Source organism: Chironomus tepperi, unplaced genomic scaffold (genome assembly GCF_022539635.2).
Source record: "Chironomus tepperi strain 1889 unplaced genomic scaffold, CSIRO-AGI_Ctep_v1 contig_219, whole genome shotgun sequence".
NCBI classification, from domain to species: Eukaryota; Metazoa; Arthropoda; class Insecta; order Diptera; family Chironomidae; genus Chironomus; species Chironomus tepperi.
In genome coordinates, this window is record NW_027226341.1 from 2779708 (window position 1) to 2796398 (window position 16691).

The 16691-nt window shown below is 29.1% G+C and overlaps 2 protein-coding genes across 3 annotated transcripts; both read left to right on the plus strand.

The window, feature by feature from the left end:
• Positions 1-4909: 4909 nt before the first annotated feature.
• On the plus strand, positions 4910-14157 carry Wnt10 (Wnt oncogene analog 10). 2 transcript variants are annotated; one of them, XM_070640350.1, is made up of 6 exons: positions 4910-4996; positions 10419-10566; positions 10649-10727; positions 12452-12873; positions 12936-12963; positions 13024-14157. In XM_070640350.1, the coding sequence occupies exons 2-6, from the start codon at positions 10516-10518 to the stop codon at positions 13545-13547; spliced, it is 1104 nt and encodes a 367-aa protein (XP_070496451.1). In that variant the 5' UTR covers positions 4910-4996; positions 10419-10515; the 3' UTR covers positions 13548-14157. The 2 variants fall into 2 exon arrangements, with proteins under 2 accessions (XP_070496451.1, XP_070496450.1); XM_070640349.1 differs by lacking the exon at positions 4910-4996 and adding an exon at positions 7996-8200.
• A 208-nt stretch (positions 14158-14365) lies between these two features.
• On the plus strand, positions 14366-15844 carry LOC139090709 (uncharacterized). The gene is made up of 2 exons (XM_070640508.1): positions 14366-15350; positions 15411-15844. The coding sequence occupies exons 1-2, from the start codon at positions 14366-14368 to the stop codon at positions 15842-15844; spliced, it is 1419 nt and encodes a 472-aa protein (XP_070496609.1).
• Positions 15845-16691: the final 847 nt, after the last annotated feature.

A 16691-nucleotide genomic window follows, 5' to 3' on the forward strand; every position in this document is an offset into this window, starting at 1 on the left:
AGTTTTCAATTCAGATGTCAGTTGATTATCGAAAAGTGAAACCGAAAATATGTTTCATCATTTAATGTACATGAGTATGCTTCAAGTTTTTGTTTATAATTTTTGCAACAATTTCAAATACAGAGACTCGTTCAAAATTGGGGATGAGGTTTGATTTAAGTGCATTCTGTACTTATGTATGTTGGGATAATTTGATTGCAGACTCCTTTACATTCGGTTAGAATCCGAAATCATGACGGCCTTGTGACGGATTTTGGATTGATTAACCGATTAACCGACTTGTGGAGCTCAAGTTTCAATAACAGACTTTCTATCTGACTCTATTGCTGTTAACTGGTTTAAACAAATTATCTGTTCCCACACTTAGCTGACATTCTTCTATTGCTGCTCTGGGCGAATTCGCATTTGAAGCTCCGGGTCGCTTATGGATTCCATCTAAGAGCGGTGTAGCAAACTTGTGTTTCTGTCCCAGTAAAGCCATTTTTGCTTCCAAAGTATATGCTCTATCTAGTCGTTTTAAAAAATGTACGCGTTATTTCACTTAAGAGCAAGGACTAGCAAAAAACTTCAGCTTTGCTATTATTATTATTATTTTATTTTTATTATATTTCTTTTCTAACAAAAGCTATTAAGATTCGCAGGCCTGCAGTTCGTGCAATACTGCAGACATGATTTTGTTTTATTTGCCAGGCTGCAGTTTTGGATGACTCCTACTGATATTGTGCTTAGATCACACCATGCCTAGGTGTGAATATTAAGATTTAGCAAACTCTCAACCCTAAAGACTCCATACACTTCTACATAATCAACTAAATCCAATATATTTTAACTTGAAAATTCCTAATAAATTTCTCTTGTTAACAGCAGTAGAAGAAATCAGATTTCAGACGTACATATCAGTCACATACACAAATGTTCATCTTCTTGTTACATACGATTTAATTTAAACAATTTTCATCAATCGTTTTTCATCACCTCCTTTTCGACATACTGTGAGATAATTTCTTATTAATTGAGTGAATAAGTAGCTTACTTAATAGTTGTCTTATTTACATTATATTATAAAACGTTTATGATATCACATCTGTGTACTTTATAAGAAATCAGTTCTATAAATTTCACTTTAAATAGTGGCGCCAAACTAATGATGTGATTCAATTTACTTTTCACGAAAAATATAATATTTTCTTCTCCGGAAATGAAAAATTTACTTCAACTCTTACCAGCAATTTCATATATTGGTAGGTATGCATAATAAAATAAATATTTTAAATATAAATTTTATTTACTACATATATATACGGCGTATTAAAAGTATTTATGTTACAATTCATTTTATGATCATTCAGCGAGCCGTGTTCTTTTCTCAAAATGTATGTAAGAATGAGAGCGAGAGCAAATATCAAAAATAACATTTTTATTAGGTAAGGAAAGAAAATATAAAAAATTTAAATAAAATTGCTTTAACATCTCATTTGTTTTCCAATAGGTCTGATTTCTTCTTATAACCAAATATCTAATATTGCATATTAAAATAAAGACGATAAAAAGAAGATCTGTGTTACTTATGCAAATGCGGGGATTACGTTAGACAAATTAATATTTTATCTTTATAAAACGTCGTCGGAAGGCAGACTGAAATAGTATTTTAATGTGCCTTCTAGCTTCTACAGTAATTTTTAATGCTACAAAATGAATCGATGATGATGATGATGGTGATGATATACCAATTTTACAGTGGTGGACACACACGATTCATGTATATATAAATTTTCTTCATTTCTTTTTCGTTATTTTATGATATAATTAGTATTGTTATTATTATTGATATTATAGATCAAAAAATCGTTTTGATATACAAAATCAATAAATTTTCTGTTAAATCTTCATAATATTTTGCTAATTCCAATTCTGGTAGTTTCTAATGTATCTTAATTCTTAATTCATTCGGTCGATAAAGAATCGTATATTCCTGAAAGAACAAAACTTTTTTCAAAATCCATAAAAATTAATTTTTAACTCGCAGTTTTTTATACCTTTATGTGTATATACACACATTTTATAACTCTTCCTTTATTTGGTGTTTCTTTTAACATCATAACAAATTGATTCAATGAAATGATCGAAGTAAAGAATAATTTTCTTCTTTTTACTGCTGTTATCACCACGAATGAATGTATATGAATAGACAGAAGATGAAAGAAAAGTTGAGAAGGTTTTTTTAGAATATTGGAGGAATGTGACTGTCATTTCTAACATATTAAGTCCATTTATTTCATTCAATAAATCTTGATGTTGTTGAATGATTCAATAGAACTTAAAATTATACAAATATCATTCAAATATGACATCTTCATTGTGTATATGATGAAGGCTTCAACTTAATTAATCAATTTGGGTAGAAAATAACAACACATGTACATTTCGAAATGAATAAAGTAGACAATAGACTTTTGAGAGTGATCATACCACAACATATTCAATTTTATTCCATAATCGGGTTTAACAGTACTCAAATGTTCAAAGGAAATTTATTTTGGCGAGGCTCAATTTTTCTATTATTATTACTCAAATATGATATACTTGACTCAAATCAATGATCGTATTTATGAAGTTAGGTCTTGAGCCCGAGCAATGCAAATGAAAAAGGCTCCGGTATGGATTTTTTAAATAAGGGTTACCTGAAGTCTCGGTTTTGACGAATTTTCGAGACCAAGACTGAGACCTAGAAAGATAGAAAAATCTTCTAAAAACTCTTCCAAAGCTCTTTTTTAACACCTCCTGGAAGTGGCATCTATGGCATCCACTGTGGCATCCACATAGCTGCCGAAGAGCCTTAAGCTTTCGTATTACTACTAAGTAGAGGCGGATTTCATATGTTCTTAATGAAAGAGTTTTGAGGTCACTTTCTTCATTTGTGTTGTTCATAATAAAGTTAGACATCCTTTTAGCAGTAAAGCAATGGTTTATTCGGGTGACTAAAGGCTTTCGAATGATTCACTCACACTCAATACCTTAAAAAAGCTTCACCACTGGTATAAGATATTGCAAGATAATGCAAATGACATCCGAATTGAGAGCTCTGAAATTATAAAAATAAAAAAAAAAAAACATTTCGGACAGTAAACTAAAAGCATCCATTCAGAAGCAAGGATGAGAAGATTATGAAATCTGTTGTAATAGAAATTGGCAAGAAGTCCATAGATCCGTTCAAAATTTTCTAAAATAGTTCCTAAATTTTACAATAAATTAAAATTAAAGGCGAAAAAATAAAAATGAATTATTTTGTATCCTGGTAAAAGACCTACATCGTTGAAGACGCTCTTTTTCTCCTTTGATGAGATATTTTTTCTTATTCTCTTGTTCCTTTCATTCTTCATATTATTTCTCTTTTGTTAAATATATTAACACCCTGCTGTTGCCTATTCTTAATGAACTTATATCTGCTGACAAATGTTTGGTATGTTCTTACTTACTTTTTCTTTTGATTTCATACCCACAATGATAGTAAGAATGAAAAGACATGAAATGAGAAGTTAGTGTTGAGTTGCATCACATTGTGAAAATAATTTATTTTATTTCCCCATTTAGTCACACTTATTCCATGAATTTTATTCATGAGATAAAATCATTTGTCTAATTTTTGATTTTATTTTTTAAATTTGATGACTAATCTTAAGTAAAATAAAAATCTTGAACTTAAAATTAGCATTAATATGACAAAGAAAAGATTTCAAGGAACGTTCGGAAATTACGTAACGAGGGGTTTGGAGGGGGGGTTTACAATTTCATTATGGATACAAATTTTGTGCTCATGATTTTGTTACAAAGCACTAAAAAGGAATCAGGAAGAGGAGTGGGTTCAAAAACATTACGTAATTCACGAACGTTCCCTCAAATGCTCTCCAAATAAATTTAAATTTAGTCCTAAAATGACAAAAAAATTTAATTTTTTTACAATATTTCAAGAATTTTCCAAATAATTTACGTCACAAAAATGACATATTAGGTCATCAGTCGCATAATGAAATTAGTGATCAACCCTTTTTAATAACAGCTCTTAAAAGTTACATGCATGAGCATTTCAAATTATGTCTTTACTCAATCTACAACCAAAGCCTTCAATTTGCGAACATTATATTTTATGACATATTCACACCTAGATGTAATTATTACTCTTTTTCATTGACAACATAATTACCTTTTTTCCAGTAATGTAGCAGAAAAAATTACTTCATTAATGGATTTTTCTTTTACTCTTTAATGCTGATCCATTAATGATCAGCAAGTAAATGGGGATTTTTTAATAAGTGACTAATGTAAAGCTTACAAAAAACAGTTTGAGAACTTTATGCTTGAAGGCATCAAAAAGTATCGCAAATCACATTAATTTGACCTTTCAAAACATTTTCCCATGTGAATTTGAAGTTTTTTTTTAAAGTATTTTCGATCGGCATTTATATTCTCTCTGTCTCCGTCATTATCGCCAATAAATTCTTCTATGAGTATTTTTTTGATTCTCAATTTCAAATGATTACACAAACACATATTCTCTTTTTCATAAACTCCTCCTACGATCGGAGAAAATTAAAGAAAGAAAAAAAAATTGGAGAGTATATTATTATATACACAGCAAAAGAAGCATAGCTATACAGCGAGATGATGACGATGTTATGATATAAAGATTTAAGCCAACTTTATTAGGATCTTATAAAATGATTCACACCCTCCCTACTCAGATTTCTCTTTATTTTTTTTTATTTTTTGCTTGCTTTATGTTAAAATCTTAAATTAAATTAATTTTTCTCCATCATTTCATTCTCATTTTATTTCAGTCAATTTGCTTTTGTACAAAAATCTCACGTATTATTACCTCCGGCTTATTTAACATTAAATTAAATAAAAACTTCAAGTGTTAATTTACTTTGATGTTTGACGCAAAAAAGGTGTAAAAACAAACAGATTCATTACAATCACAGCAGCAGCAGTTAAGATAGTAGGGAGTATGAATTCACAGAAGTAGAAAATGTTAAGTAGCACTTTGCATGTCATTGTAGCATGAGTGAAATGAAATTAAGTTGCTGTCAAGTACCACCTTAAACAACATCAAAGAATCATGATTATTCATAATTCTCTGTTTTTTTTTTGCATGAAAAAATCGATTTTTATTTTCATATTCATGTACAATTTAACATTGCACGAAGCATAATGTCCATATGATGCATAGGCAAGAAGTCGTGTGATTTTAGTGATGTATTATCTCACATTTCTCGCTTTGTCCGATTGAATATAGCTCTAAGCTGCTATGGTATTTTTTAAATTTTAATTCTCCTTCCTTCTTTTAGCACTCGGCAACCAACAACGATATTTCATTTAACTCAAAATTTTCAATGAGAAACTGTAAAAATGGCCGAGAGAATATTTTTTTTAATTCGAGTCTTTTGTTGTGAGATTTTAACTTATTGTTCAAATTATGACTTTTAACATAATTTCTTTGTGTTCAATAACTTTTTAAAATTGCTTTTATGGACCTCACAAGTTGTGCCTTAAGTTTTTTATATTTCTTTTTTTTAGCTTTCCTTTATAACACAACACATACATTTCTTAACACATAAGCTATAATTTTTTATTGGCTGCCGCAAAACGACTATATGATTTCATAATATGGCTGGCAAAACATTTACACTCAACTCATAATACGATATCTTTCTTTATGAACTAACTTACATTGTTAATAATTGAAGATTTTTATAAGGCAAATATTTAAGTTTTTACTTAAGTTAAGTACTTATTGCAATTTTTTGCAGCTTTTGTGGATTGTTTCACATGTAACACATTTTAAGGAATTTGTTTTAATAATTTAATCTCAAACATATTCTTTTATTTGTTTATTTAATGCAATGAGTTGTAGCAATTTATATTTACACAAAAATTTAATGGATATTCCATACCTTGTCACCTCCAGGCTAGAATTTTTTTGCATTATCTTCGCGATATTATTTGCTTTTATATTCATCTTTTATAATATTATTGAAAATAATGTCCGCATCAAATTTTATTCCATTAGAGAAATGTTTATGGTAAATTTTCAGATATTAAGATAAATTGACCTTTATAAGATAACATCAATCGATTTTTATAAATGTATAAGACAAGAATTAATGGAATCTTGTGATGAACAGACTTCAACGATAATTTAGTCATTTATTAATCTTTATTGATTTAAAATTTCACACAATTTTTATGAATGTTAACGACTTTCACTCTTTCTACCATAATTGGATATTAAGTGCATTTAAAAGTCATAATAAATTTTGCATATTGACATTCAACTTGCTAAGTACTGACATTCAGAATTTAAAAGTAAAACTCATCATCATTGCTATTTAGTGTCCCGAGCGACACAAATGAAGGTGAATTCGTAACGGAATTTGAAGGCTCCGCTAAACCTTTCCCTAAAAAAAAACTAGTATATTAGGTATGCTCGCGAGCGTGCTCTCAGTCTCGGTTCTTGAGAGTCTGCCCTTTATCTGCTAGGGCTTTTCGTTACCACTAATGGAAGTCACCTAAATTTAGCTTCCCTGTATCGTTCATGTGTCACTCGGTTGTCAAATCCTGAATCATACATTATATTGGATTACTATATTCGTCCAAAAAAATAAATTTTAAAACGCAGAATAACTGCTCAAATGAATTAATACTTATTTTGTTTAAAATATGTAAAATACAGTCAATTTAAATTTCTCTATTAGATTCCTTTAAAATGATTAATCAACTGAATTGTAAATCTACCCCAATCGTTTTGCAAGCTAGAAAATTCAATCTGCTTCTCATGAAAACATTATTTGACAATAAATGAGATCAAAGGGTAAGTACTTACCCTCTCTTATTCAAAAACCATCACTCTATTATTCTCATCATAACAAGCAAATACGTTCAGGTTTTATGTGTGTTAAAATGACGACAATTATTATGGCAATATGAGGAACTTGCGAGATGATTGTGGTTTCTTAAAAAAATCTTTTTCCTCTGCTTTTTTAAAGAACTGAATGAAAAATAAACAAAGAAAATATTTAGTAGGAAGGAAAGCTCTTCCTGTTTATAACCATATATATTACGAAAATTAATTTTTAATCACTTGATGTAAGTCAGCACATATTTGCAGACGTGATGAATTTATTGCAGTACATTAATTGTTTATTGCATGTTGGGCTGATTTTAAGTGATTCACAAATATAAATCAGTTTGACTCTGTCCTGATATCATCTGAACCCAGTACCAAAGCAGAGCCATGCCTGGTGACAGATATCGGATCGACTAGCAAACCTAATGTTCGGGATTGACCATTGTAAATTGATATAAATCTTTATTGAGACGAGATTTTTGACCGCAAAAGCGAATGTCTGCAAAATTCTCTAATCTTTGTCTCCATCAATGATTGTTTCCCCCAAAATTCTTTCTTTCCAGAAGTTTCACATTGTGGCTGACAATCGGTGTTTTATTCACAGAAATGTAGATCATCTGAATTTTTGTGCTAACTTATATTAGGGTTTTTTGTCTATTAAAAAATAAAAGGAAAGTTTCTGCTCATATCTCAATTTTATTTGATGTGTATATACATATGTTCTCTATATTATACGCTCTCAGGGATGAATTGAATAGGCAGAGATAGAGTACAATTATTATTCTTATTATTATTTTTGTTATTATTGTTCTTTATTGTTCCTGAGATATTGCTCGCATACACAATATATATATGTACAATTTTTTTCTCTTTTACACATTGTTAGTGAAGTGATGTGCTGTGTGATCTTTCATTACAAAGCAGTCGCTTCGAGTCGCTTCTATTAACATGTTGTGAAAAATAATAATCAAAATATTTAGAAATAATTTTTTCCTCCTATGAATTAATTAAAATTAAAGTTTTTAGATCAAGCAGTTAAACTTTATATGTGATGGAAAATAATTAATTATGTCATGTAATGTGTTGATTTATTGAGTGCTAACTATATGACAAAATCAATTAAAAACCAAAAATTAAATTAAACACTATAAATCATGAAAGTGCATAAAACTGATTTGATTCTAATGACAAAACAAGGAATATATGAAGTGAAAATTTAATGAAAATGGTTTCTTATTGTTGGAAGAATTTTATATTAATTCAATTCATAAATGTTATAGTTTTTAATTTTAAACAGTAAGTTGAATTTTCATTCAAATTTTGTATTTTTATAAATTTTAAAAAATTTCGAAAAACATCATATGGGTCAAAAATGGATAACATGCTGTTAGTGGAGAATTCTTGTGAAAAACTATAAAAGTCTGTACGATGTGCTAACAATTGATTCCATTCAATAACTTAAATGTAAATTTTATTATGTAAATTAAATTATAAATGGTTATAAATTATCATAAATTATTAACAAGTACCTAATAAATTTTAAATATTTTATAAGATTTTCAACTTAAAATTCTAGCTAATAATTTAGTTTAACTGAGATCAGATCTCGAAGTCGACTCGAATTGTATATTACATTTACATTTGAGTCGATTGGAATCTTATTTTACATGGAGTCTAGTCGACTTGAGTAAATTTTTTCATATATAATCCGAGTCTACTTCAAGCTCTGACTGAGATTATCAGCCACAAATATTTCCAGTTGCTTTAATTTTAGAAATTATTTTGTCTTTTGAAATAAATTTAAAGATAAAGAATTTCATTCATAATAATGATACTTAACTTCTTGCTATGTCTTCATCATGAGATGTAGGAAAAACAAAAGCCATAAAAAGCCTTTAACATGCTTAAATTAACAATTTGTATTCAAAACACTCAGTAATTTTTTTGCTGCCTTTTTGACTGTTTTTTTGTGTGATCTTCTTTAGCTAGATAAAAAATGACATCAGACCGACATTAAACGTGACTTAATTTGAAACTAAACGACATTTCATATTAATTTTATATAGTGGCGCCTCAGCAAAAATGGTCCAAAAAATATTTTTTTATACTGATTTTTATTTATTGATAATTCTGCAGTTGCAAAAAGATTAACTTTTTTTTTTGTATTCGATGAGGGTCTGATAGAGATGCAGACACATTAAAATATTCATCATTTTTGTTTACTGGAAAAAGGTAGCAGACATTAGTAGCTACGATCGGATCTTAAAATTCCTAACAAATAAATTTTCATTTGAACTGTCTATTCTTTTGTGAGAACCAATTAATAATGTTTTCAGTAGATACCTATACCGAATTTCTTTAATTATTGCCTTTTTCTTTATTTCAAGAAATTAAAGAAAAAAAAGTTGTGCATTAAAATATTTTTGCAATCTTAAATTTTTCATTGTATTTGATTTGATTTAATGATAGAAAAAAGCAAACAGAAGGAAAAAGGGAAATACAAAAAATTGTTTAAATAGCTGAATTCAATGGTTGGCTTTGGTAAACATACTACTCAACAAATTACCTTACCTCTCCTTTCAAATTGCAATATAAATTCTTTAATACTTATTTTTAAAAGCATTTGTGTGCCATTTTTTTCCTTACCTTTTTTCACCGCGCTCTCTTCACCGTCTTGCTTTTCAATCTCAGTAATTGCGAAATTCAATAAAAGGAAGAAATGAAAGTAAAATATTTATAATTGTTTGTTTGAACGCGAAAACTGCTGATGTTAATTCCGTCTGAAAGAATTTTTTGAGACAAGATTTAAAGGTCGAAAACTTTTGCTGTTTTTAGTTGTATGAGAATGCAACAAAATGTATAGCTATAAAAAGTAAAACAGAGAATCTTTCGTTATCGCTTATTCAGAAAATTCCTTGAATCATTACAAATTGGTGGGAAAAAGTTTAAATCACTTACTTAATTTTCTTCTTTATCTTCTCTTTGGATTTTCTTGTGCAAGAATTAAAGAATGTGTTTTTATAGTTTGAAAAATAATTAACTTTCAATGCCCATAATAAGATAAGAAATCTAATTGAAATCATAAAGCTGTTGTTGATTGTCTATTGATTTATTAAACAAGGAATTCCTTTGTAAGCACATGGTTTGTGACCATATAATTGATAGACTGGTGGTATGGTCAATCAATGTTGTATTATTAAATCATGTCTACGATATCGAGCGTAATGTTACTCTGTCTATACTCTGTGCCGCGGCATATTAGTGTGTTACCTCCAAAGTATATCGAAACATAAAAGTTTGGACAGCACTGCGCTATCGGAATTAGAATCGGTATTTTCGGGATGTCCCAGGAAAATTCAATTCTGATCCCAATACCAATTCCGACAACTTTGGGGATCGGAATTTCAAGACAGCAACAAACAATTAATTTAAAATTCAAAACTACCTAATTAATTAAGGAACACAATCAACATTGACTTGAAGCACAAAATCAAAAATTTCCTTCCATTTCCAGAGTAAATTCCTTCTCTGACATTCGTGCAACATGCAAAACAGTACCAAATCTCACAAAACAGCAATTGGAATTATGTTATAAAGCAAACGATGTGACAATGGCTGCTATAGAGGGATTAGAATTTGCAATTAACGAATGCCAACATCAGGTAAATTGATGCTAAAAATTTTTGCGACCCAAATTAAAGAAATGGTTATGTTTGAAATATTTTGTATGTCGAATTTTTATAGTTTCGATGGAATCGTTGGAATTGTTCGTCTCTTAAAGGAAAAAGTCGGAATCCACATTCATCTAATTTATTTAATAAAGGTAAGACATTTTTTATAATTTGATCAGTTCATTCACTTATGCATTGATGGGGAAAATTAATCAAAATTATTATTTTAGCATATCCTGTTTAGTTAATGCATTAAATTAAGTAAATTGTATGTAATTTAATAATTATGTGCTCATTCACTAAAAATCGATTGTCAAGTAATTAAAATTTTAATATATACATATAGAAGCAAGCTATAGACATGCTATCAATTATAAATACATGCTCTTAATTTAAAAAAAATGACAGCTCAACGTCCAGCATAAAATCAATTTTCTCGTGTTTCATTAAGCACACGAATGAAAATGATTAAAAATATATGTATGTAAGCTCTATATGTAAGTTGTATAAATATACAATGAATTATTAACAATTTTCTTCCTTTCATTATTAAATCACTTAAAGAATAATTAATGATTCATCGATAAAAATCAATTTAATTATCTCTGGGAAAATTCGTAAATATTATTATTACTATAGGTATATATACATTTATTTTACATTGCATCATTAGTATAAGGCAAATATTTATTTTATAAATTAAATCACTCTATAATACATTATTTCCTTTTACCGAATTAAATACATTTTACCGTCTTTGTTTCCTTTCCATTCTTGCTTCGGATTCACTGATTGACATTGTGGAATGCAAATGAAACGAAAAATTTTCTGCAGCTTCTATATTGCAAGAGATCAATAATTTAAATACAATCTCGATTTCTGTAGTTTCAAAAAATATATATATTGGCATAAAGGGAATGAGAGAATAATCGCAAAATGCATTCTGTTGACAGCCAATTACAATCGCATTATCTGATTTAAAGCGTTTTCACTTTGATTTATTTGCGATTGTTTTCAGAAAAACTTTGACTTGTAAATTTTCATGAACTTCTCGTGATGTGGTTTTACAGCTTCTTTATACATAATATGTATATATGTGTTTTGCTGGAATTCATTAGGGATGCTAAAATTCATAAATTTTAACAGGTTTTTTACTAGTTATTCTGTAATGACTAACAGCCTTTGGTCATAAGCTTTCACAATCTAAGACTCCCTACCCTCACTCAATATATTCTTATGTACTTGAATAAATTTACATATTTTCTATGTTTTACAACTATATTGAATCAAAATTCAAATTTATTGACTAACTCTTTCCAAAGACCAATTTCAAAAAATGGCAAATTGATTGATGAATTGCAGATTGAATATAAAACATGTTTTGTATACTTTGTCAATCAGTCACATGTAATGACGCTGGCATTGTGTCCGTTTATATTTTGATGAGATCGAGAGAAAATAAAAAAAAAGTTGGAAGACAATTGACGATTTATTTGCGAATTTTTCCTTGAATATTTTCTGTATTGAAATAAAGAGAAAATAAAAAAAGATTGGATGAAGGAGAAACGAAGGGATGGAAATGGAAATGAATTTACATGTCTTTCAATTTTATGTATATATTTTGATTGACTTTCAAAACAGAAAAGAATAAGAAATAAGAAAGAGAAATGGTTAATTCATCAATCTTGATCAATAGTGTTGCACTTACAATCGTTTTACATGTGATGTTCGATTGATGACTTTTTGACAATGTGATTGACAAAATGTGCACGAATAAATATGTTAAATTGCATATAATTTGTCATGTAGCTTACTTTTAACTTTATTTACAACTCAATCCATCTCAATTATTTGAACTTTTTGTTTTATATTAAAGGATACAGAGAAAGTGCATTTGGTCATGCAATTACTGCTGCTGGAGTTGTTTTGAGTGTTGCAAGAGCATGCAGTCAAGGACGTTTACTATCGTGTGGCTGCGATCCAATTACACATCGAAAGGGTCTTTCAAAATCACTACGCGAAAGTCTTGAAAAGGAAAAGCTTCGCTTTTTGGATAAAGTTATTGATAATCCATTTATTATTGATAAGAATATTCAAAGGAATTTCGGAATCAAGACCAATGAAGTTTTATCAAAGAAAAAGATGAAACAACAGATGTCAAATAGATGGAAGTGGGCTGGATGTTCGCACAACATTGATTTTGGTGTTGAATTTTCAGAACTTTTTTTAGATAGTCGAGAAAAAGCTGGTGACCTGCAATCTCAAATTAATTTGCATAATAACAAAGTTGGAAGATCTGTAAAAATTGATGAAAGCTTCCTTTAATTTTGATTTTAAAGACCTCTTCTTTATTATTTCAGGTGGTTCAAAAGAATCTAGTAGGAAAATGTAAGTATAACCTCAAAAAATTTGAAAAAATCTTACTAAATTTGTCAAATATTTCTAAAGGCAAATGTCATGGCTTATCAGGTAGTTGTCAACTTAAAACTTGCTGGAAATCATCACCAGATATTCGAATAATAGGTAAATTACTCAAGCAACAATTCCGACGAGCAGTGTTGGTGGATCAGTCCAATTTTGGTAAAGGAATGATCGTTTATAACAGGAATAACAAGAAACGTAATTCAAAGTCTGTAAAATATAAGCTTAATGTTGAAAATGAAATGCATAATGATCAAGCGAGGACTAACAGAAGGAATAAAAGAAATAAAATGGAAAATTCTCTTTTCTACTTTCAAAAGTCACCAAATTTTTGTGAAAAAGATATGTCATCAGATATTCTCGGTACACATGGACGGAGATGTAATCTAACAAGTACAGGAAGTGATTCATGTTCATCGCTTTGTTGTGGCCGCGGTTACAATCTCGTTAAAGAGGTGACAAATCAAAGATGTAATTGCCGTTTTCATTGGTGCTGTTATGTTGAATGTCAGACATGTAAACAAATTGAATGGATAAGTGTTTGTAATTAAACTGAACGTGAAACTATGTCTTGAACGCGGTGAAATAATTCAGATTACGGATTAATTGAAGAAGCAAGCTTGCGTCTGTTGGAAATTCTAAAAAGAACATTGTAATAATAAGCTTGCAATGAACAATGCAAAATGAGACGCAAAACCGCAAATCTGAATCGCTTCTACTAAAAACCATGTCTAATCGTTTTATATTTCTGGAAAAATTGAGAAAATAGCAGAATATTCTCAAATAATTGGCAAACTACATAAATAATAAGATTTTTCACGTTTAGTCTCAGTGTTTAAAAATAAACCATAGTATTGCGTACTGAAATAAAACATGATTAAGGGAAAATTTGGAAATTACGTAACACTCAGGAGGATGAGAGGGGGCTCAATTTTATTTTACAGAGTTCAAATTTCGGTTTATGATTTTGTTGCCTGCCTTTAATATGGAAGCCATTTTTAACGTTACGTAATTCCCGAATGTCCCTAAATGAATTTTGTATACTAAAAATTGATTTTGTGTCAATAACTTCTGGATTTGTAAGTAAATTTATAAAAAATATTTATTTGTATCATTTATATTTCATCCAATGCCTGTAAATAGTTAATAAATATTGTGTTACTAAACTTCAATTAGCTTATAAGTAAATAAAATAAATGTCACTTTTTGACAACTGCTTGCTTATTGAATAGGTTAATTTAGATTATGACTATTATATTTAAATAATTAAAGTTGTGTTTACATACGAATTCCTAATAAATAGTAGTGAGCTTTGTTAAATGAAGTCTTTAGTTCTTTATCATTTCAGCAGAGAAGGTTGAAATTGAAGATGTCAAAAATACAAATTTTAGTTAAAATAATTATTTTGAATTTATTAGCATCGCCATTAGAGACATTCAATTTTCAGTTAAATACAATCAATCCTGTCGATAAAACTCTTGGATTAAGTGTTACAGAAATTGCGAAAGATTATTATCTTAAAAGTAATTCCTACCTCAACATAGTAAAGTCAATAAAACCTGAAAATCTTAATGAATTTATTGATGTTATGGATACTATAATATCTACTTTAAAAGTCTATGAAATTGCTTACCAATTTGAAGACACTAAAACTATACATCAAGCAATTAACACAAAAAGATCCGCTAATTTGGTATTCATTGACTCTGTAGAGTCTTTCAACAGAATATTAAAAGTTCTTAATTCAGCATACTTCAACATTGGAAAAGTTATCACAATAATTTCATTCAAAGAACTAGCAATTTTAGAAATGGAAAAGATGTTTAATTTACTATTCAAACAGCAATTACTAAGTGTTAATATACTTACTAATTTCAATAAAACAATCAACTTGTACACATTCCTGCCCTTTAGAGACTACTTAAATTGTGAAAATACAACTCCATTTATAATCAGTACATTCGATGGATATTCAGGAAAATGGAATAGCAATAACTTTTATAAAAGAAAAGCAAGTGATTTGATGAAATGTCCACTTCGAATTGGAACTGCTGCTGTATCGTCAGAACCTGGAATTATGTTTAGAAAACTTGGAAATGGAAAAATTGAAATTTATGGAGTCGAAAAGGATATATTTGATGAATTATCAGTAAGATTAAACTTCACAACAGATTACGTTCCATATTTTAATGGCGTTGGAACTGTTTATCCAAATGGTACAGGAATTGGAGTTCTAGGAAATGTGCTTAGAAATGAAATTGAGGTTGGAATTGGATTTGTGTCATTACAGTACATTCGAACGTTATTTTTATCAGTGACTCATTACTATCGAATAGATACGCTTATGTTAGTAGGTAAACGTCAAATTCCAGAATAATTTAAGTATCCAGGAATTAAAAAATAAATATTTACAGTTCCACCTGGTGAGGAGTACGGCAGTCTGGAAAAACTCTTCCTACCATTTGAAATGACAGTTTGGATTGCATTTTACTTCGTATTAATCACCTCGGTTATTTTTTCAATAATATCCTTCAAATTTCCAAGAGTTTATGAATTTGTTATCGGCAAAAAAATCAATCAACCCATAATGAATATAATGGCTATCCATTTAGGAGTTTCACAATCAAAACTTCCATCTCGAAATTTTTCAAGGTTCATACTTTTAAATATGCTAATTTACTGCCTAATATTACGATCAGCATATCAAGGAGCTTTCTTCAATTCAATGGTTTCAAACAAGTCTAAGCCATCAGCTGCAACAATGGATGAAATGTTGCAGAAAAAGTATACACTTTTTGCTTTTGAAACGTTGGCAGCACGACTTCAAGGATTCAGTTTTTATAACTAGTGAGTATGGATCTTATGGATCTTACTCGCATGGAGTTCATAAATATGGCGCTTCCTTGATACATATCATTTAAATTCATACTAAAATCATGAATTAACCTTGTCATATGTCTTGAAAATCATTTAGAACCAGAAAATCATTATAGACTCATTCTAACTTATTTATATTTCACATTGTTTCATACAGTATCACTAGATATCCAAATATACAAATTGACAAATATCGAAGAATGACATTGAGCTCAAGCTTTAAAGGTGCGGTTTTCAGCTATGAATCTCAAACTCTATATCTCAATCAAGTAAATCGAAAAAACTTTACCTACACGTTATCTAAGCAGCATTTCATGACATCATCGCTGGTATTTTACTTTCGAAAGGATCATTATCTTGTTCCAAAAATAAATGAAGTTCTTGACTACATGATGGCTCATGGTATAATTGATTATATCACATCCAAATATGCCGACAAACGTTATTTGAAATCGAAGCCGGATGGAGGACGAAAAGTATTAGAGATTAATCGTCTTTATGGTGCAATTGAAATTTACTTCCTTTGTACATCCATTTCTTTTCTCATCTTTATAATGGAATTATCAACAAAACTAAAGAGATTTTTTAGATGCAAAAAGATAAAAAAATAGATACAGTAAAAGGAATACAATGGAATGGGATTTCTCTGAGCATGCTCAACATTATTTTGAAAGTACAGATTTACAGAGTAAAAGTTCTTAGAAATGATAAAATCTTAATCTGACTTAATACAACTTTATGTAAGTAAAGTCTAGTACAAAATGTTCATTCATAAATCTCACAAAATTCTTAAAAAATGTTTGTTGATATGTCTAATT